Here is a 21,379-nt window from a genome sequence, read left to right as displayed (position 1 = left end):
CACCCCAACCCCAAATCCGTACAAGCAACAGAAAATAAATATCTTTTGGCATATGGTTTTGTTTGTGATCACCCTGAAGGTGTCTTACATTTCCAAACTGTGCCTAAGGCCAAAATTTTAGCTCTGGAAACATGCCTTATCTAAACTATAAGTCAAGAAATAAACACGAAACCAGTTGCCTTTTTTAGTCTACTTCCTCATGACAGCCAGGCTGTTAGTCCCTAAAGGCTCATCAATGCCTTCCTTCCTTGAGTCTTAAATCCTTCATCAATGATCTCTCAAAGACTTCGTAAGTATATTTCAAGGAATAATTTATCTGCATATTCTACAACACAAGATTAATTCATTTAAGTTATCCCATACATAATAACATCTAAACTTCTCAACCAGAAAAAAAGAACACTCTTAAAAGGATCCTCAGCAAATAATTATAAAACTGGGAGAGGTACCTCTCTGCCCTGGATTTACTGATCTGATATATAGTGATTGGTTTAATACGATTTACTTCTTTTTTAGGGGGGAACAATTTTATATTTACAGAAAAGTTGTAAAGGAAATACAAAAATGTCCCTCATCCAGTGTTCCCTAATGCTAATGTCTTACATTACCTCCTTATCTTTGTTAAAATATTCCTTTAATCACAAACTCCAAAAAGCACATTGGTAAGCACAGTGCTTTCTAGTTTACCATCCTGATTTCAAAGTTTCATCCTGCTGATATTTTCTGAGCATTTTTAATTACAGTAATCTGTAATTACCATGAATGATGCAAGTGGCAAAATAACTCCTACAATTTTCTCACTCACACAGCCAGCCAGGGAAAAGAAAATGCCAGGACGTCAGAGTAGTTCAACTTTTCCCCAAATTTCTCCTTTCGGAAGTTCTAGTAGGCTGGCCAAATGACACGGTTGAGCGACAAGAGATTACCTGAGAAGTCTCCCTTTCCAGCCGCGAAGAGCGTCCCAAAGAGCTCCACCGGCCCCAATGAGCAAAAACCGACCCGGTGGGTGGGGGACACGGTGCTGTCGGCGTGGCAGAGGAGCAGCCGGCGAGCGGGACGCCCCAAATCTCCCTCCGCGCACCAGGGCCACCGGGGAGCAGACCCGGGGCTCGCCCGTGGGGTGGTGCCCCAGACCAGGACGCTGAGGCTAGGGGTAGGGGGGCTCCTCTCCGGAGTCGAGACCCCCCCAACGCAGGGGTCTTCCCAAGGGGCCTCAGCGGAACAAAGGTGGGGTGGAGTGCCCGAGGGGCAGAGGCCGCGGCGGAGAAGAAAGTGGACAGCGACACACGCGGCCCCCGCCCTCCCAGCCTGGAGCCCGTGTCCCGCGCTCGGCCTCGTTCCCGCACCCCGGCCTTCTCTCCCGGACTCGCACCGGCGTCCCCAGCCCACCTCGCCTTGTCTGCCCGGCCGTCCGGACTCGCACTCGGCCAGGCCCGGCCCGGCCCTCGCCTCGCCCGCCCGGCCTCACGGCAGGTGCGTCCGGCCCGGCGGGCAGCCGCGGCCCCGGCCGCACGGCCGGACTCGCGCGCCGGCGCCCTCACTCACTTGTCGTACTCCTGTGTCATCGCGCTCGCTCGCCGCTGCCGGGCCGCAGAACTGGACTTTCGGGTTGGGACAGTACACCCGATCCGGGGGGAGGAGGAGGCGGCGGCGGCAGCGGCGGCGGCAGCGGCGGGTCCGGAGCGGCGGCCCCGACGGGTTGGGTTCGCTTTTCTCGCTCTGAGCCGGCTCCGCGCGGGCAGCGCGCACTGGGGGCGCCCAGGCTCGACTTCCCATTGGCTGGCAGCGCGCCGGCACGGGGCGGAGCTTCGGGGTTGGGAGGCCAGCGGCACTGCCTGATTGGCCAGTGCTCGGGGCTCCGGGGCGGGGCCGACGGGGCCGAGCCTCGCGGGCGGGAGTTGGCGCTCCGCGTGGCCGCGCTCCGCGTGGCCGCGTCCGTGTGGCGCGCCCGGCGCTCCCGGCCTCCCTCCGGTCAGAACAAGCGAAGCGGCGCGGCTCCTGGCCAGTACATGCCGCCTCTCTACGGCCGTCAGCGCGCCCACTGCAAGGCCAGGCACAGCGTCCTCGCTCTGCCCCGCGGTCGCAGCCGTGGGCCGCCCACCTGCGGGACCGGACATGCCCTTGCGCCGTCTTCCCAGGCGCTGGGCGCTCTTCCTTTCCCGCCCGCCCACCTAAGCCCCCCGCCGCTCCAGTGATGGAGCCTCCCCGCCCCGCGACTGCCCCTCACCGGAGCCCCGCGGTCGCCGCTCGGCTGCCTCGGGCGCCTTCCCGCCTGGGGTCTGTGAAGCGTCCGCCCTCCTCGTGCCCCCTCTCACCTCTTAGACCGCGTCCACTTACTTCTGAGGCTTTTACCTGAGGAAGCTCAGACGTCTCCCTCCTGGTCTTGCCCATCGAAACGGTCCGACTTTAGAACCTCCTGTACATCCATTTCAGATTGTCCGCTACGTGACAGACACTGGAAAACTGCCACAGTCTCCTAACCTGTTGTTTCCCCCCGTGCGGCCAGGGTTGGTGCTCACCGAGTGGGTCGCCCCAGCCTCACCTGAGCCGCCTCTGTCCCAAGTGCCCGCCCCTCCCCCTCTTCTGAGTCCCGCCCCAACCAGTGTGGAACTTCCATCTCTGCCTGTCTTAGCCCTCTCAGAACCCTCATGTGAACTTCACACACACACACACACACACACACACACACACACACACACACACACACAAACCCCTGCACCCTCTTCCCCGACTGCTGTCCCTCCCCGCACCCCTAGTGCCATCTCCCATTCATTTCCATCCCTACCTACTCCTGGCCCCAATTGTCCTTCCTGAGCTACAGCTCCCTTCTCCAGGGTCTGCTCATTCATTCAACAAATATTTACTGAGAGTCCTACTCTATGCCAGGCACTCTTCTAGATGCTGTGGTTATGGCTGTGAATACAGGGGACAAAAATTCCCTGCCTCCTCCAGCATCCTAACTGGGGTAACTGACCATAAAAGCATAAGTAAATTGTATGATGTATTAGAAAGTGGCAAGTTCTGCGGGAGAGAAATAAAGCAGAGGAGGCAGATGGGGAGCAGGGGGTGGAATCAGTTCTGAAGACTTGAAGGAAGTGAGACCATCAGGAGGTGAGAGAGGGGTGGTCCAGGCAGAGGCTCCAGTCTGCACGAGGAGGGGACACCCGATGTGTTCAGTGAACAGAAAAAGCCCAGTATGGCTGGAGGGAGACAAGACAGAAGGATAGAGGAGATGTGGTCAAAGTAATGGGGGCAGGGAACATGTTCTGAGCGGCTTGTAGGCCTTTGTACAGAGTTTGGTTTTTATTGAGTAAGATAGCGAGGCATTGAAGGATTTGGAGTAGGGCGGTGACATGATCTAACTCATGTTTTAAAGTAATTCATCTGGCTGCTGGGTGGTAGGGGATAAAGTGGGGAGCAGGGAGACCAGACCAAGGATAATAGTAGCTTGGCCTAGGGTGGTGGGGTGGAGTGGTGAGAAGTGGTCAAATTCTGATCTATTCTGAAGGTGGGATCAACAGGATTTCCTGAAAATTGGATATGGGATGTGGGGAAAAAATAGAGAGTCAAGGACTACAAGCTTTTCAGTTGAAAACTGGGAAGAATGATTTGCCATCCTTGAGCTGGGGAAGACTGCAGGCGTAGAAAGTCTGGGGGAGGTCAGAAGTTTCATTTTGGACACGTTGCTTTTGAGATTTTTATTAGAGATTCAGGTAGATGTATCAGTAGACGGTTGGATAGAAGTCTGGAGTCCCAGGGAGAAATCTGGGCTGAGTGGACATCTGAGAGTCATTGGCACAGAGATGGTATTGAAAGCCTGGAAATAGGGTGAATCTCCATGGCAGTGAGGGAGGAAAGAATGGGACCAACACTGGATCCTGGAATCTCCAACATAGAGATGAAAAAGAGGATCCTGCAGGGAAGAGGGGACAGGGGGACTCACTGAGAGAGCAGGAAAATGGAAGCAAGAAGGAAGGCGTGGTCAGCTAGGTCACATGCCGCTTGGAGGTCAAGGAAGATGAGGATTAGCAACATGGAGGCCGTTGGGGTCTTTATTCACCAGCTGGTCCCTCACCCACTCCCACCAACTCCGGCTCCCTGTTCTCCAGGACTCTTGGGACCTAAACCAACAACCACAGACGCTTCTCACTGTCCCCTTCTGCCATGTCCAGTTTCTGTCCTCTAGCACTGGGTACAATGCTGGAGCCCAGAGTCTGTTCTTTTTTTTTTTTTTTTTTAATGGAGGTACTGAGGATTGAAGCCAGGACTTGTTACATGCTAAGCATGCGCTCTACCACACACTGAGCTATACTCACCGCCCTGTTCTCTTTTCTTATTCACTAGCTTCTTTAAATTGTGTGTGTGTGTGTATATTTAATTTTTTATTGAAGTATAGTTGATTTACAGTGTTTCAGGTGTACAGCAAAGTGATTCACTTATATACATTATATATACATTCTTTTTCCAGATTCTTTTCTATGATTGGTTATTACAAGATACTGAATACAGTTCCTTGTGCTATACAGGCAGGTCTTTGTTGTTTATCTATTTTATATATACTGGTATGTGTCTATTAATCCCAAATCCCTCATTTATCCCCTCCCCCTTCCCTCCTTGGTAACCATAAGTTTGTTTTCTATGTCAGTGAATCTATTTCTGCTTTGTAAATAAGTTCATTTGTATCATTTTTTAAGATTCCACATATAAGTGATACCATATGGTATTTGTCTTTCTCTGTCTGACTTACTTTACTTAGGATGATAATCTCTAGGTCCATCCATGTTGCTGCAAATGGCGTTATTTCATTCCTTTTTATGGCTGAATAATATTCCAGTGTGTGTGTGTGTGTGTGTGTACACCACATCATCTTTATCTATTTATCTAACGATAGACGTTTAGTTTGCTTCCGAGTCTTGGCTATTGTAAATAGTGCTGCTATGAACATGGGAGTGCATGTATCTTTTCCAGATATATGCCCAGGAGTGGGATTGCTAAATAAATTATATTTTTAGAATGAGCTAACTTAAGAAAATACTTAGTAAATAACAGTACAGCCGGTCCCTAGATATGGTGCAAATCAGCAGAGTTGTGCTACTGATATGACTCAGATTGGAAAAGTGTCTTTTTACCTCATCCTTCCCGCTTCTTCCTCTAAGCCATCTCCAGATGTGGCCAGAGTGATCTGTATAAAGCACACAGTTTAGGTCATGTCACCTCATTACACTCGGGATAAAGTCCACACCCCTTAGCACAGCGTATGACTAAACAGTGCAACCTGCGCTTTTGCAATTCTGCTCCTTTGCCTGCAGCTCACTGCTAGAAACTCCCCTGCCCCCACTTCCCTGCTCCTCTTCCTGCTTGGCAAGCTCCCCTCAACTTTCCCGACTGGGCTAGGACCACCCCCCCATTGCTCCAGGTGGCCTCCCCAGCCCTCTAGCCTGGGTTGAATGTCCCACGTGTCCTACAGTGCTTGTGCATCACCCCAATACTATGTTTACCACATTCTGTTTGTAATACTCGATTTTCTGTTTGTGTCTGTCTCTACAATAGTGGGAGCTTTTCAGGAAGAGCGCCAGGATTGTACTGCTTTCATTTTGCCATCCCAAGCCTCCTGGTATTCACATAGTAAATACCTGGAAGTGGTCACTGAAGGGATGCATTCCTCTGCAGGGGTCTGTTCTGCCTCTCAGACTCCTTCCTTCGGCACCACGTCTGGGATTGGCTTAAATAACCCTCCCATTGCAGGAGACTGAGGGTCTCATGCTTCAGTCCCGGTATCTGATACACAGTAGACCCAAAATAAACATGGATGAATGAATAAATATCAAGCTGTAAAACCAAAGACAAGAACAGTAAAGGCCTGATGTTATTAGAACTTAGATATATTAATTAAAAAACATGTAAATCTGAACATTGGCTTATTTAGGCTGTCTCTAACAGCTCTCTAAAACAGAAGTTAAAATTCTTATCTATTTGTGGTTGGCAATGCTTTCTTTATTTTAAATTTTTTTACTATTTCTAAAATTATAAAAATAATATATGTTTACAGATTTTTTTAAAAGAAGGAAATTTAAATAATACAGAGGGTTTAGGGTACAGTCACTCCCCCCTTCATCCCGTCCCTCTCCCCAGAAATAACCATTGTTACCAGTTTCCATATATCTTTCTTTGTATGTATCCACAAACGTACATGTTTCATCTTCTTACACAGTGGGATTTGTACCACTCACAACTCTCCTCAGCTTGCTTGCTTTCACTTACTAGGGTCTTAAACATTTTTCATGTCAGCGCATATACATCTACCATACTTAAAAAAAATAGCTGCATATTATTTCCTTGGATTGACATATGATAGCTAGACCCCGTCAGTAAGCAATTAGTGTTTTTATCTCCAGTTTTTCACAGTTACAGACATTCTGCAATAAACATCCCTCTGACTAGACACTGTGTGCCTGATCAAATATAGCTGTATGGTAAATCCCCAGAATTGGAGTTGCTATGATAAAAGCACACACAGTTTCAACTTTTATAGATCTGACCCAATTGTTTTCCAAAAGGCTGCTGCATTTGGACTCCTACCAACAGGAGGTGGGACTTCTTTAAGTGCCACCCCTTATCAACCAGGGGCATTATCGGATTTTGCTTTGCTAGTCTGTTAGATGAAAAATAGTATCTCGTTGTTTTGATTTGCATTTTTAAAAATGAAGAGATTTAGCATCTTTTCAATTGTTTGGTAATGACATTTTTAAGCTCAAGGATAGGATTGTGTTTCTTTAAGAGAAGCGAGATCTTTGAGTTACCTTCCCAAGTCATGGTTCTTCAGAGTGGGGAGCGAGTTTTGGACCCCTCTCCTGTAGGAGACCACAGGGTTCTACGAGACTTGTGGACATAAAGAGGCAGATGGGGAGGTGGATTGGGAGAGTCACAGGCCTGGGTTCTAGCCCAGGTTCTGCTGACCGACAGGGTGACTTCAGTAGAGTCACTTCTCTCTGGGCTTCAGAAAAAGGAAGAGGTTGGATAGGTCATCTGGTCCCTTCCAGCGCCAATGTCCCCTGATGCTAAGAATAGTTCTGATCTCAGCTACCCACAGTTTACAGACTGACGTCTAAGCTCCTAAGCCTGGCATTCAAACTCCTTCCACATTTGGCCCCAACACACAGTTCCAAAGTTGTGTCCTAGTTAAAAGCCCCCAAGGCCCTGGACCCCATCACAGAATTCCCTGAATATGTCCTGCAATTTCAGACCCCTGGTTGCCTGTGCTGTTCCTTCTCTCTACCTCACCACCTTGGTCCTGCATCTTCTTTCAAGGCCAACCTCCAATGCTGTCTCCTCCAGGACCTTTCCCATCCTGTGCACACTTCTCTCCCAGCTCCTCAGCTACCACTCATCACAAGCTTCTCTGCTTTTTAATTAATTCAGTTTCTCATGAGTCTGAGAGAATGACTTTATGTCTGTCAGATCTGGATTCAAATCTAGATCTGCCTCCTATTTATACCTGAAGCAACCTGCTTCTCTGCCAGTCCTCGATTTTCTCGTCTGTAAAATAAGGGAAACAGGATCAAGTTTTGTGGCGTTAAATCAGATAATGGAGTTAAAGAAGCTCACGCAGTGCCTGACACAAAGACACTGGATAGTTGGCTTCCATCTCCTTTGGAGACCAGCAGGTCAGGGACCCCTTCCCATTCCTCCAAGTGCTTGCTTGTTGGCCAGGTGACCTAATCATAGCCTGACCCACCATTTGCAGGACTCATCACAGGCTGGGACCTCTTCCTGATGAAGCAGCCTGTATTGAAGGGACAGCTAAAGTAGTTGCAAGAAAATGGCACAGCCTCCCTTCCTGACCTCCAAGAATCTGTACCAGCCAGTTCCCAAGAGCCATTGGCTCTCGCCCTGTCTGCCAGGGCCTCTTGTGAGATGAACGTCTTCCACTCTGGACGAACTGGGTATGGAAGGGAGAGTGTGGAATCTCCACCCTTGCCTCCCAGCTCTGTGACTTAGGAAAGTTATTGAACCTCTGAGCCTCAGTTTCCCCAATGACGGAATATGGGATAATGATTCCTACCACCAAGGGCTGGCTGGTTTATTTTGTTTCATGAAAAGTGACTCAAACAATACCGGACCTATTGGAACCCAATAGATATTCAATGTTCCATCTCCGTATTTTCCTCACTATATTATAAGCTGCTTAAGGGACAGAAACTATATTTAAAAAAAAAAATCCCTGATCATCCAGCACGAGGATAAGCATATTATAGAGGATCAACAATCGTAGTTATTCAGGCTGGTAATGACAGAAACCTTCTTTTGGCAGTATTCAGTGTTTAAAGTGATCATGTGCCTGAGCTCATTTGATTCTTAAAGCAACCCTTTGAGGTAGACAGGGTTACACCTACACCCATCTTGTAGATGGTGAAGCAAGGTCCAGAGATACTTTCAAAGTCTCATAGCCAGTAAATTTGGGTTGTGAACCCAGGTGTCTTTTTTCCAAATCCCACATTTGTGCTCCGGGTAGTGACACGGCCAACTTTGAGTATTTCTGTGTGACATTCTGGGTTTCGCCTGTGGCCCCATCATAGAGCAGCCTGGACACTTTAAATGTGGCAGAGCCATGGCTGGGCTTCTAGTGACAACAGCTGGCCTGGGAGATGGCTTTTGATTATTCTCTAAGTTGACTCTCAGGCTTAGAGGACACACTGACTCTCAGAACTCTCTCCACATTTTGGTATCCATGTGCTCTTTTCAAATGTCCTTAGTGGCCCTGCTGTGAATGTGCTTGCTCCTGGAACTTTGCCCCTTCCCCTCCCTGCCCACCTGTCAGACCAGGATGACTGCAGTCTCAGGTGAGTCTTGTCAAATACTTGGGACTCAATCCAGACCATCTCCCTGTTTCTGAACGGAGGCAGAAGAAGCTATGCCAAGTTGGGTGTCACCTTCTTGCTGGCAACTAAAACCCAGATATCTCACATTCTTTTCTTATGGCTTCACTGTAAATCGATCATTCCAGTGAAGGCTCAACAGTTGCAACATAGCTGTCAGAAATCTCTCAGCTTAGGAACACTGGCCTTAACCTCCAGTAAACCTCTCTGACATGTGACTAACTCTGTGTGGGGTGGAGCCATGATGTGTACTGCCATTTCAAGAAAACGCCCCAGACAGGGGTGCTGGGGGGCTGTGACTCTTCTTGCTGGCTCACATTTGCATATTTTCTCTTCAAAGAAAATGTGTCTAGTGGTAAAACACCTTCTGTAAAATAATATCCATTTTAAATTGTTGTATATATACAATGGAATATTACTCAGCTACGAAAAAGAATGAAATAATGCCATTTGCAGCAACATGGACAGACCTAGAGATTATCATACTAAGTGAAGTAAGTCAGACAGAAAGACAAATATCATTGGGTATCACTTATGTGTGGAATCTAAAAAATGATACAAATGAACTTATTTACAAAACAGAAATAGACTTACAGACATAGAAAACAAACTTATAGTTACCAAGGCGGGAAGAGTGGGGGATAAACTAGGAGTTTAGGATTAACAGATACACACTACTATCCATAAAATAGATAAATAACAAGGACCTAGTGTATAGCACAGGGAATTATATTCAATATTTTGTAATAATCTATGACAGAAAAGAATCTGAAAAAGAATATATATATTTACAAATATATGCATGTATGTATAACTGAATCACTTTGCTGTACACCTGAAACTAACACAACATTGTAAATCAACTTTATTTCAATAAAAAAATAAAATTTAAAAAATCACACTCGTACTTATAAGAAACTTTTTTTGTAGCATCTCATCACATTTTAATACAAGAGAGAAATTATTCTAATAGATAGGGAGCCAAAAAAGAGGGATTAGGTCACTTGCCCAAAGTTGACATTTCACTATCTCGGTTATTACACATAGATATATTCACTTTTGTATATCTTTCAAAACCATGAGACTATTGAGTCCAAGTGTCTGAAATTTTGAGTTACGCCTGTTGGTGATAATTAGAAAAGGGAAGAATGAGAGGTCGAAAAAAGGAAAGGGGAAAAATCAGGACAATTTTGTGACAAGAATCAAGAAAGAAAAGAAGTAGAAGCAGGTCTTGCAGTTTCCGGATTGCTTGCCATGAGGGGAGAGGGACTGGTGTGTCTTTGGTCTGAAGTTATCTTGGGCATAACTATGGCTGTGTTACTTTGGAGTTGGGACGTAACTGAGCATGATTTACTTACATATCCTTCAATCCTTTTAATAAAAGCTCCTCAAGGCATCACAAAACCCTAAGTGGCTCTACTCTGGGGCTATTGTGGGGATCAGCAGATGGGGACAGTGACTCTGAGACAGGAAATCGGGGTCTTTTAACACGTAGATGGAGGAATGGGCAAAGCACAAAAAAATGCTTCTTAGTATACACGTGATCCTTAATAAAGCAAAACAGATGCACGAGCATCTCATTGAAAATGCGCAGAAGAGAGATCCTGCCAAGTTTCTGGTGAGCTATGGGTGGTAAGTGGAAATTAACTGTACAAACCTCATTATCACAAATTACATGTATGAAATCTCCTAAACATGCTTCTTCTTTGGCAAGTTGCCTATATTATTTTATCTTTGTGAATTCTGTTTTTCACATAAGGTTTCAAATGTCTTAACCTCAAAATCTCCTACCCAGCCCTCAATGTATATTTATAACAGGTCATCAAGGAAGAATAACGGTTCTCCTGAGACATGAGAGGACGCTCCTGACAGAGAATCCAGCATGGCCTAGGTGCCCAGTGTGTGTCATGGCTCGTCCAGGAGCCCCATGGCTGAGATGGAGGGAGCAAGACAAGGGTGCCCGACCAGAGAAATTGTGTGTGAGCCACACTCTAAGGGCTCCCGGGCAAGGCCATCCGGCTGTAGGCAGCAAGGAGCCATCAAAGGCTTTTGAGCCTCAGAGTGCTATTAGATCTATTTTTGGAAAATAACTGGCAGAGGAATGAGAAATGTTTGGGAAGGAGAGAGGTGATGATGGCCTGAGCTGGACAGTAGCTATGTCTTTGGAGGATGGGAGGCTGGCCAGAGAGGTACTTGGCCATGGTGCTGCCAGGGCTGAGTGACTGAGTAATGGATGAGACATTGGAGATGACAGACAGGAGGGCTGGCAATTTATAGCTTGGGGTGATTAGTCAAATGGGGCTGTAACTGCAAGACAGATTGCACAGAGGACAAACAGGTTTGGGGTGGAAGCTTGGAGGAGGGGGTTGGTAAGGATATACTCCAGTTATAAATGCTAATGCTTTCTTCTTCACAGCAGCAGTTGGGTTCCTTAATTCCAAGCTGGCATCTTCAGGGGTTGAGGTCTTTGAGAGACACTGCAGTAAGTTGGAAAAACCCACAGATTCTGAAGCTAGACTACCTGGGACCAAAATGTCTCAATGTTTTTATTTGGAAAATTATACAGTACCACATCATACGACCATTAAGAGGATTAAAAGGGGCGATTTGTGCTAAGTGCTTAGGGCCTGGCACATTCTAAGCACCCTATAGGTATTTGATAAGGCCACGGTAGACCATGGGCAAACGTTATGCCCATTTCGCCCTCTTCTGTCTTTAAAGTACTTCAATTTGATTCAAAACCAACATTTGGAAGGCAGACAACTAAGTTCATTCATTGAATAGTCATCATTGCACTGCAGTAACTGATAAGAAAGCAGGAAACTTAAAAATTTTCCCTTTTCCTCATCATTACTTTCATCAAAGGCATTTATTAAACATCTGTTTGATGTAGGGTTCTATATGGAGCCATGAGAAATGGGCCCCCGTCTCAGAGGCTTCCTGCCTTTTTAGGACAACAGGATAGGCGGGCTAAACTAAGTGCCAAAAACAGGGTGTGCTGTAGGTGCTGAGGAACGGAGCTCCCTGGATGCCTTTTCAGACAGAGGATGAAATAGGTTGAGGTCAGGGAGGTGGGAAGCCAGTGGGGGGTGGGGGGGTAGTCCCTTTACCCTGTGCCTGGGCTTGGGCAGTGGGGTGTCGGGTGATAAAATGCAGACTCTGAGGTCAACCCACCCACTCAGCTCCACAGGCAGGGGTGAGGAGGGGGCAGGCAGGGGAGCCCCGGCTACAGTCCGCACGAGCACCAGTCTTGATGAGACGCAGATCCCCGGGCTACACTTTGAGAAAGAAACTGTGGATAGATGGGCGGGAGAGGGGTTGACGTGTGCAAACTGTGTTTTGGCAGGATGGCTGAGAGGGGAGTGGGAGAGGCGGGGCCCTGCCCGAGGGCCCCAGCAGGGTGACTGCTTAGGGCACCAGGGACCCAGAGCACAGATATTCCGGGGGAGACTTACTCTGACGTGGATTTCTAAAGAGAGAAAAGCGAAAATACGTAAACAGGTTTTATAATATTTTCTTATCCATTAACATGGTAAGGAACACAGTTTTCCTACTTTTAACCTTGAGAGTTTTTAAATTCAGAGACCACCTTTTTCATTTTAGAGAATATTTACCTTAATCACTTAACCTGAATTAACGTGGACCACGATGGTGACAAAAGCTAATTACAGTTAAGTAGTATTCTAACTTAAAAATTCCTTTAGGAATATCTGTGAGTCACCCTGTACAACTTAAATATCCATGAAACATGTAGTAATTGTTCCAGAAGGAAATCATTGTTGCAGAGGGCAAAAGGCCAAGTGAGCTGAAATACCAGGCTCTTAATTTATAGTCAATAAAAGAACTCTTTTGTCAGGTCTTCTCAAGTCGTAGTGGATTATCAGGTAGGTCTGGCACTAAAATCACTTTATGCTTAAATACTTCACAAGCGCACAAAACAAGGGAACTTACACTAAGGGCTTCCTGAAAACGTTTTGTGAGATGTAATACGGTGTGAATTTACTTAGCTTTCAAGAATGCAGAGGTACTTTAAATTTTAAAAAGTCACCGGCTACATACTCAAGATAAAAATACACACTTTTAACGATCTGCAATATAGAACTCCACAGAACTTTTACAGCTGCCACACTGGAAATTCTATTCAAGGTTTTCTTTGAGACTCAGAAATAATGCTCCTTCTCTCCCAAGCAGTGTAGATTTCTGTGTCAATATCGGGTTGAATCAGTACTGCTTTCCCTGCCACCCCCCGCCCAGGTGGCTTTGTGCCAATGCAGGAAAAGACAAATCCCAAGAGATAACAAAGAACTACAGACACGCTGCAGGTCAGTGCTCGGCCGCCTTCCTTTGGGCTATAGACGTGCCATTTCTGAGTGGCAGTGACAGGTCTGCCGCTTCCCATCCTGAGAAATGCTATCCTTCAGTGAGATAAGGCACCCGTGGCTCATCACCCTGTGAACCATCCTTACGTTCCCACGACAAGGTTGATTGATCCCACGCAAGAGGAGCCAAAGCTGGCAGGTAGAAGACACTCTCTTTCCTCTTAAGTCTAATGCAGAATCTTAAACTTGTCTAAAGAAACTTATATATTTTTTGAAGGATTAAAAAAACACACAAAAACCCAAACCAACAAAACTATGTTCAAAATGTATGAGCTATCCCCGAGGATTAATGAACAACTATTTGGGCTAATGTTCTGTATTTTCGGGAAAAGACACTCATTATACTTTCACCAATTCAAATTTAAAAAAATGAAGTTTAAAGATTTTGCTTTCATCTACTGTGACCAAACCCTTAACGGCTATAGTTGTAGATGGAGAGATTTATCTAGACACATTACATGAGAAAACATGTAAAATGTTCAGTAAGTAGAAAGATGCTTGAGAAATGTTTCACAGCTGTGCTTTCCATGATGCTTTGATGATCTAAATCAACTAAGAACATGAGGTTTAACTCCGCCTCAGCACACGTATGCTATACTCGCATGGCCATGAGCTTAGACTGAGCATCGAGAGGCATTCTACTTCCACCCCCTGAAGTATCTGATTTCACACTATTACAATAGTTACTGGATCTGAGACCATGTGAAATCCTCCTTGGTTCTATTTCCCTTTAGGGTGGTCACCTAAATCATAAAATTATGTTTCACTGCAGTGGTAAGTAATTTATTTATAAAAACAAACAAAAAACCCCAAATAAGATTTATTCGTAAAAGAGATTCCATCCAAATCAGCATGTATCACAAGTCACTCTAGTGGTAAAAGGTTACTTCCCCTGGAAGGGGAATCAGTTTGAAAAAGAGGCGATTCCTGCTCCTGGCAGGGGCAGCCTGGGAGCCAGGGACTCGCCCCCGGGAGCCCGGCTCCTCCACGCCCTGGTCCTCTCAGAGTTGTAGGTCTTCCTCTTCTCCGCCTCCGTTGGCTCTATTGTGCACCCACTGAGGCGCTTAGCCTGCTTCTGCCTTTTTTCATAACTGTGGCTTTGCAGTTTAGAAATAACTGAGGCAAGTATTCAGGCAGAGAGGGTTTGAGATCACCTACAAGGTACCCTGTATCAACGTGGGCGGGGTGATGGCATCACAGAAGAATGGCTGCCCAGCCTACTAAGGTGCCCCTGAGGCTGAGAGGGACGCAGAAGCACCGCCATGCTCCCAGCAAGGACACGGAAGGCAGCTGGTGGAGCTGAGCGCCAGCGGCCTTGCAGACGGACCTGAGTGGGTGGTTCCCACACTTCGCTGTGTGTGTATCAGAATCACCTGGAGGGCTTATTACCAAACTCAACTCTTTATCCAACTAACGTGCCATCGTGCTTCAAATCATGGTGTTGAGTCCATAAAATGCACATGCAAATAACTGCAGTTCAGATCTTTGGAAAACAATTTTTTAAGTTATAGAAAACACGCTTCTTATATACCACCCCCCACACACACACACACAAATCCCAGCCCTGAGCAGAAGCGTTGCCACCTGTTTCAACAGCTCGTTTCTTTTCGTAGCTGAGCAGTGTTCCCTTGTGTGCGTGTACCACATCCATTCAACCGGTGATGGTCATTTGGCTTGTGTACCTTTTTTATCTCAAATAAAGTTGCTATGAATATTTGTGTGTAAGTCTTTGTGTAGAAATACGCTTTTATTTTTCTTGGGTAGACACCTAATAGTGGAATGGCTGAATGATACAGTAGGTATATTTTTCACTTTTTAGAAACTACCAAACTGTTTTCTAAAATGGTTGTGCCATTTTATATTCCCACCAGCAGCTGGGAGAACCAGTTGCTCCCAATCCTTGCCAACACTTACTATGGGCAGTCTTTTAAAATTTAAGCCGTTCTAGTGTGTGTGGTGGTATTTCCTTCCAGTTTTAACTTGCATTTCCCGAATAACTAATGATGTTGGGCGCCTTTTAAGTGCTTATTTGTTCTCTGTATATTTTCTCTGGTGAAATGTCTGCTCAAATCTGCCTATTTTTAATGGGTTGTTTGCTTTCTTATTATTGAATTGTAAGAATTATTTATATAGATACAAGTCCTCTGTCAGATATGTTTTGCAAATACTTTTTCACACTCAGTGGTTTAAATTTTCATTTTCATAGCAGTGTCTTTTGAAAAGCAAAACTTTCTCAAGAAGAAATAGATAACCTGAATAATCCTATAGGTATTAAAGAAACTGAATTTATAGTTGAAAACCCTTCCCCATCCAGACCCAGATGAGCTTCACTACTGAATATTTAAGAAATAATTCTACACAAACGCTTCTAGAAAATAAAAATAGAAGAGACGGGGATGCGTCACAAATCACTCGGTGATTATTTATAGCATTACTCTGATATCAAAACTAGATAATTCACAAGAAAGCAAGCTACAGAACAGCATTCCTCATGAACATGGATGCAAAAATTCTTAAAATTACAGAAAGTCAAATTCAGCAATAATTTAAAAGGATAATAGGTCATGACTAAATGCAGTTTATCCTAGGATGCAAGGTTGGTTTAACAAACTCAATGTAATCTACCATAGTAACTGGCTAAAAAAGAAAAACCATACCATCATCTCACAGATGCAGGAAAAGCATCTGAAAAAAACTCAACATTAATCCCCAGCGAAGAACTCTCAGTAAGCTAAGGTAGATGGGAACTCGCTCAGTCTCATAAAGAGCATCTATGCAGACTTGTTTTCTATCGATACTAACTCCCTACGAGAGCACACTGTCTAAACATATTATTCATATTCTGATAATTCCTACATTTAGGAACAGAATGTAATCCTTTTGACATAGGTTGGATCACATCATTCTTTTGCTCAAAACTGTCCAGTGGCTTCCTGTGACATACTTCAGATAAAAGCCAAAGCCCTTACCATGGCCCTGAAGGCCACCCCTTCCATCCTATCTGCTGCCACCCTCCCCTGCGACCACAGCACTCCAGCTGACCAGGACAATTAGCCACGCCTTGAATCCACGGCGCACACTCCTGCCTCAGAGCTTCCGCGTGTTCCCTCTGCCTGGAGTGATCTCCCCCTGGGTAGCTATACAGCTTGCTCCCTCGACTGTACGTCATACAGTTCGTCTTGGCTCAAATGTCACCTCCCCAGAGGGTCCTTCCTTGACTACTTTTTATAAAATGGCCCACCCTATCACTTATCCCTTACCTTGATTTTTCTTCGTTGTACCTCAGTACCCCAAATACTATTTCTTTGTATACTAGCTGCCCCTCCCAATTAGAACAGATCCTTGTATCTCCAGGGTCTAGAATGTACTTGAAACATAGAAGTTGCTCATTATGTATTTATTGCATGAATAAACAAATTGTGAATCAGAATGCCTGATTTTCCAGTATTCTCACAGATGTTATAAACCTTTATAATCTTTGCCAATCTAATATATGGGAAATAATATCTTCATACTTTGTATTTAATATGAGTGAGGCCAGGCATCCTATCACATTTTTTAGCTTGGCCTTTGTTTTTCTTTTTTTCTGAAAGCTATCTTTTCCCTACTGCTTTACAAGGGATATTGATACATTAAAGGAATGATTCCTTTGTCCACCATATACTACAAATATGTTTTTCCAGTCTGTCTTTGCCTTTGACTTCATAGTCACATTATCAATCTTTTCCTTTTGGTTTCTGGTTTTGAGGTATCTTAGAAAGTCCTTCCCCATTCCAAGGTCAGCATAGTATTCATCTTGTTTTCTTCTAATACTTTATATATGTGTATTTAAAGATTATGATATTTAGATCTTTGATCCATCTGGGATTTTCTTTGGGGTATAAAGAGTAAGGAAGCAACCTAGTTTAAAAAGCTAATTTAGTTTTAAAATACATGGAATACAAATTTCTGAATACCATTTATATAACATTGTTATTTTAACAATAGGAACGTTCATAATTTAAAAAATTAATTCAAACAAAGCTCACTTGTTTTCCAGTATACATTTTTATAAGCAGTTTGATACATATATATGTACATATGCGTGTCTACGTATGTATACGTATATGCAATAAAATTCTATTCTCACCATTCTCTGGAGTGTTACAATTTGATCTTACTGTCACTATTAAAATATTTTCCCCAGAAGAGTTTCCACTTCATTTTTCTCAATGTCTTCTCACTTCCTGGATTTTGAAGATTTCTTTTTTGTTTTATTATTATACTTTTTTTTAAAAAGTCTCTTTTCTATTAAGCTCACTTCTTCATGGAGAAAGGACGTCTTTATTCTTAGTAAGAAGGAGAAGAGATTTAGGACAAACCGGTAACTCAGAGAAAAATTTGATTCCTCATAGGTTGTCACATGTTTACAGTAGCTAGAAGGGAGGAAAAGAAGACACCATCATTTAAACGGTCACTTAGAAATGCCTGCATCTATCCCTTGAACATCCCCCAATAACAACCAATATACACGGTCAGGCCTAAAATAGTACTCTGAGCTGGAAGGGAACTTAGAACAATTTGGAAGGAAACCTCTTAATTTTGTAAAGGAAAAAATTTTTGGAGTGCCTCTGGCCATGATGCGTGAGACACGGGTGGTACAGAGCCAGGTCTCATGACTCCTCTTCCACTCTGGGGCCCACCCCTCTTACCATGGTCAAGGCGAACCAAAGCACACAGGGAGAGATGCTGGACATATTTTAAAACAAACAAAAGAAAACAAATAATCCCCAACTCCCTCCCCCAAATAAGACACCACACTTACTAATATATGCCCAATTCTGTATGTGCTCTATAGAAAGAAGAGTTCACAAAGCAGTATTTCTTATTTTAAAGTAGTAGGACCTGAATCTGACTAAATCTCTAAAATGCTAATTAAAACTGCTAACTAACTGTATTAATCTTTAACTATACCAAGGTATGAGTGGACCAGGGGACAGAGGAACTTGTTAAGTGGTATTATGGGCTATAATCAGCAAAATCTAGACTATGGGAAATTGTACAGGACACGCGACCAGGATTTTCAGTAAGTAAACTGCAAGGGGAAAAAAGAAGAGATAAAAGGGGAATTTATGAACTAAAACACTTAAGGGATATCTCAACCTCCTGCAATGTATGGACTTTATTTGGATTTTGAGTTATTTTAAAAATTATATGACAATCAGGAAAATCTAGACATTGGCTACATGTCTGACAATATTAAGGAATTACTATTAGTTTTTTATATCTGATTAATGGTATTATGGTTTTGTTTAAAAGAATATTATGATGTACAGAGTTTGCTTCTAAATACTTTGGGGGAGGAGGGGTGAAGGGGCGGGTTGAGGTGAGGGTGAAGCAAGTCTTGATAGCCACTGAAGCTGGGCGACGGGGGGTACGGGGGTTCATTATACTGTGCTCTCTACTTTTGAAGATAAGTAATTTTCCATAACGAAAAAGTTTTAAAAACAAGTAAATAACATAAAGGATATAAACATTTAGATACATACAAAACATATATGGCCCTAAATTCCTGAAAGAATGTTAATGTTGCACCACAAAGCCCTGCCACCCATCAGTTCTGACTATGGATAACTACTCGTGGTTCTGCTTCTGTGAAACAGGGAGAAATAACAACCTCGCAGGATGGATAAGAGGATTGAATGAGAACATAGATTAAGCACTTATCCAGTGGTTGGCACACAGTAAGGGCTCAAAATGTTCACTTTCCCAACTCCTTTAAAATTGATCTTTTGATTTTCACTTAAAATCTTAAGGCAATTTTAATAATATACAAAAAAAGCCAACACCCTACTATGTGCACCAGTAGGAAATTTAAAAGCCTCAACTGTTTGTTCATTGATTGGTTTAATGCAAATCAAATATAAGTCATTTATACAAATTCTCACATATACAGTGGCCTCTTTTCTTCTTTTTTAATTTTTAATTTTAGCTATATTAAGAGAGACTCTTTCAGATAAAATATTATCACAAAAAGGTAAAAATACTGTTTCTCTTGCCTCGGGACCATAAGGAAAGCTCTATTTCTACAACAGAAAGATATTAAGAGGTACACAAAGCATTTGCTACAGTAAGGACTTTTCATTTCTAAGTTGAATCATTAACAGTAACTTTTAAGGATTACATTCCCTAACTTTTACTGTGGGAATATTAGAAAATACAGGTAAGCAAAAAACCTAAAGAGAATGCACACAGTTTGGGGTAATGTTCTGTGTTAAAGCTGAGACATGGTCAGGCTTCTCTGGTTCTGTGGAGCTACTGGGTGTCATGAAGGAACATCAGACCACTGTACTTTGAGTTCTTTTGTCTGCTTCTGCTTCTAACGCTGGTACCCTCTACTGTCTGTCAAATGAGTATCATTTATGTTTGCTGTCAAGATGCCTATCAGCAGAGCACCTCTCAGTCCCCCTCCTACTCTGTTTCCTTTGATGATTAGGAATTTGGAAATCAGACAACTCAGCTTGACAGAAACACACCTCGTACCAGAGTAACAGGCTCTGAGTCAGGGGCTAAGGGGCTTTCTGAGAAGTGTATAAGCTTTAGTCATGGACTTTGTGACATTTTTATTGGTTGGCTTAGGTCTAAATAGGCAAAGTAATCCGACAGACAATTTTGGTGCATAAACTCATGGTATCTCTGATGCTTCGTCTGTATGGTATAGTGTTAGCTTTATAATTCATGCAGAGAAAAATATCTCAGTTGTTTCATCTCTGACTACACCAAGGTCTATTTAGAACTAACTGTCTGATATTACAGTATTAAATCCACGAAGAACATCCAGAAGTCCACTGATTGTGCCATGGGAAAAGCATAAAGGTGTAGGCTCCCCGCCAACTCCCTCAGGACCGACTCTGCAAGTGGGGGAGCAGGGGAGGTCAGAGAAGAGAGGGCCTGTAGGCTCCACAAGGTCTTCGACTTTACTCTGAATGAGATGGGAGCCACCAGAGGTTCTGAGAAGAAAGGTCTGAATCATAACCTTTCTTTACAACTGGGGCAACAAAGCTAGAGAGATGGTAAGTAACTTGCCCACACTGAGCAAGCAGCAGAGCTGGGATAAGAACAGCTGGATACATTAACATATCCTCTTAACTACTATGGGAATTTGCCTTATACACAATTCCTATGTTAATGTGGGAATGAGATTAGTATAAAATACATGTTCACAATGAGGAAAGTCTTTATCATCTAAAACTTTTTCCAGCTTTATTGAGTTATTATTATTGTTATTATTAAGATATGTAAGTTTAAGGTGTATAACATGATGATTTGATACATGTATATATTTTGAAATTGTCATCACAATAAGGCTAGTTAACACCTCTATCCCTAACACTCTTAAACGAGACTCAATGTGTAATTCCAATTGGCTTGATTATAAATAAGCTCACCATCTTCTAATTCCAACAAATAACCTATCTGACTCTTATTACAGTCAACTCTTTTAAATTACACATGGCTTTTTTAAAATTAGAAAAGAACACTACTTCAGGCCAAATTAGAGATTTCATCGTGTTTTTTATCCTGTGATTTCCAGGGGCATCACATACCTTTTGCAGAATTTCTGTGTACTCAGCCAGTACAGGGAATTCTTGGTCATCAGTGACTGGCCCTTCTTCTTCAGGACTCCCTGGAGGCTATGTCCATGGAAACAAGTTCTATCAGAGTCCTCTTCAGTCCAGTTGAACTGAAAACTTGAAGGGCTTTTTTTTTCAACAGCTGGTGTTGAATCAACCAGTGCGCTAAATTGTTTTTGTAGATTCACCACCATTTCTGAAAATGAAGGAAAAAAGGAAAGGAATAAAATAAAAACCACAGTTAAAACACAAGTAAGGCCTGTAGCTCACTTGATTGTAATGTATCAAAGTTGGGTTCTTAGCTTTGACAAACGCACTGTAGGAACATAAGAACATAACACTGGGGAAACTGAAACTGGATGAGGGGTGCTGAGGAACTACTCAAAAAAGGTTAAAATAGTAAATTTTATGTTATGTGTATTTTACGACCATTAAAAAAAAAAAAAAAAGAATGAACAAGACAACCTAAAGGCAGCTCTCCAAATAAAGAGTTCGGAAAGTCGCAGATACA

The 21,379-nt window shown here is 43.6% G+C and overlaps 2 protein-coding genes across 7 annotated transcripts in view; both read right to left on the bottom strand.

Annotated features, from left to right (window-relative positions):
• The window catches only part of GRHL1 (grainyhead like transcription factor 1), a 47,162-nt gene extending 44,653 nt beyond the window's left edge, over window positions 1-2,509 (bottom strand). Inside the window, exon 1 of one of the 6 annotated variants that reach the window (XM_032497011.1) lies at window positions 2,353-2,509. Coding sequence is in view for 3 of the 6 variants with exons in the window: in XM_032497009.1 (XP_032352900.1) it covers window positions 1,546-1,565 (20 nt within the window). In the remaining 3 variants the exon portion in view is untranslated. Of the gene's footprint in view, window positions 1-926; window positions 1,519-1,545; window positions 1,741-2,337 lie in introns of those variants that run through there. The other 5 variants (XM_032497012.1, XM_032497009.1, XM_032497008.1 and 2 more) reach the window with 5 other exon arrangements.
• A 13,143-nt stretch (window positions 2,510-15,652) lies between these two features.
• The window catches only part of TAF1B (TATA-box binding protein associated factor, RNA polymerase I subunit B), a 52,280-nt gene continuing 46,553 nt past the window's right edge, over window positions 15,653-21,379 (bottom strand). Inside the window, exons 14-15 of the mRNA XM_032497006.1 lie at window positions 20,842-21,064; window positions 15,653-17,670 (exon numbers count right to left, since the gene is read on the bottom strand). Coding sequence (XP_032352897.1) covers window positions 17,475-17,670; window positions 20,842-21,064 — 419 coding nt within the window. The 3' untranslated portion in view covers window positions 15,653-17,474. The remainder of the gene's footprint in view (window positions 17,671-20,841; window positions 21,065-21,379) is intronic.

This window comes from Camelus ferus, chromosome 15 (genome assembly GCF_009834535.1).
Source record: "Camelus ferus isolate YT-003-E chromosome 15, BCGSAC_Cfer_1.0, whole genome shotgun sequence".
Lineage (NCBI taxonomy): Eukaryota > Metazoa > Chordata > Mammalia > Artiodactyla > Camelidae > Camelus > Camelus ferus.
This window is presented reverse-complemented; position numbering and strand designations above follow the sequence as displayed.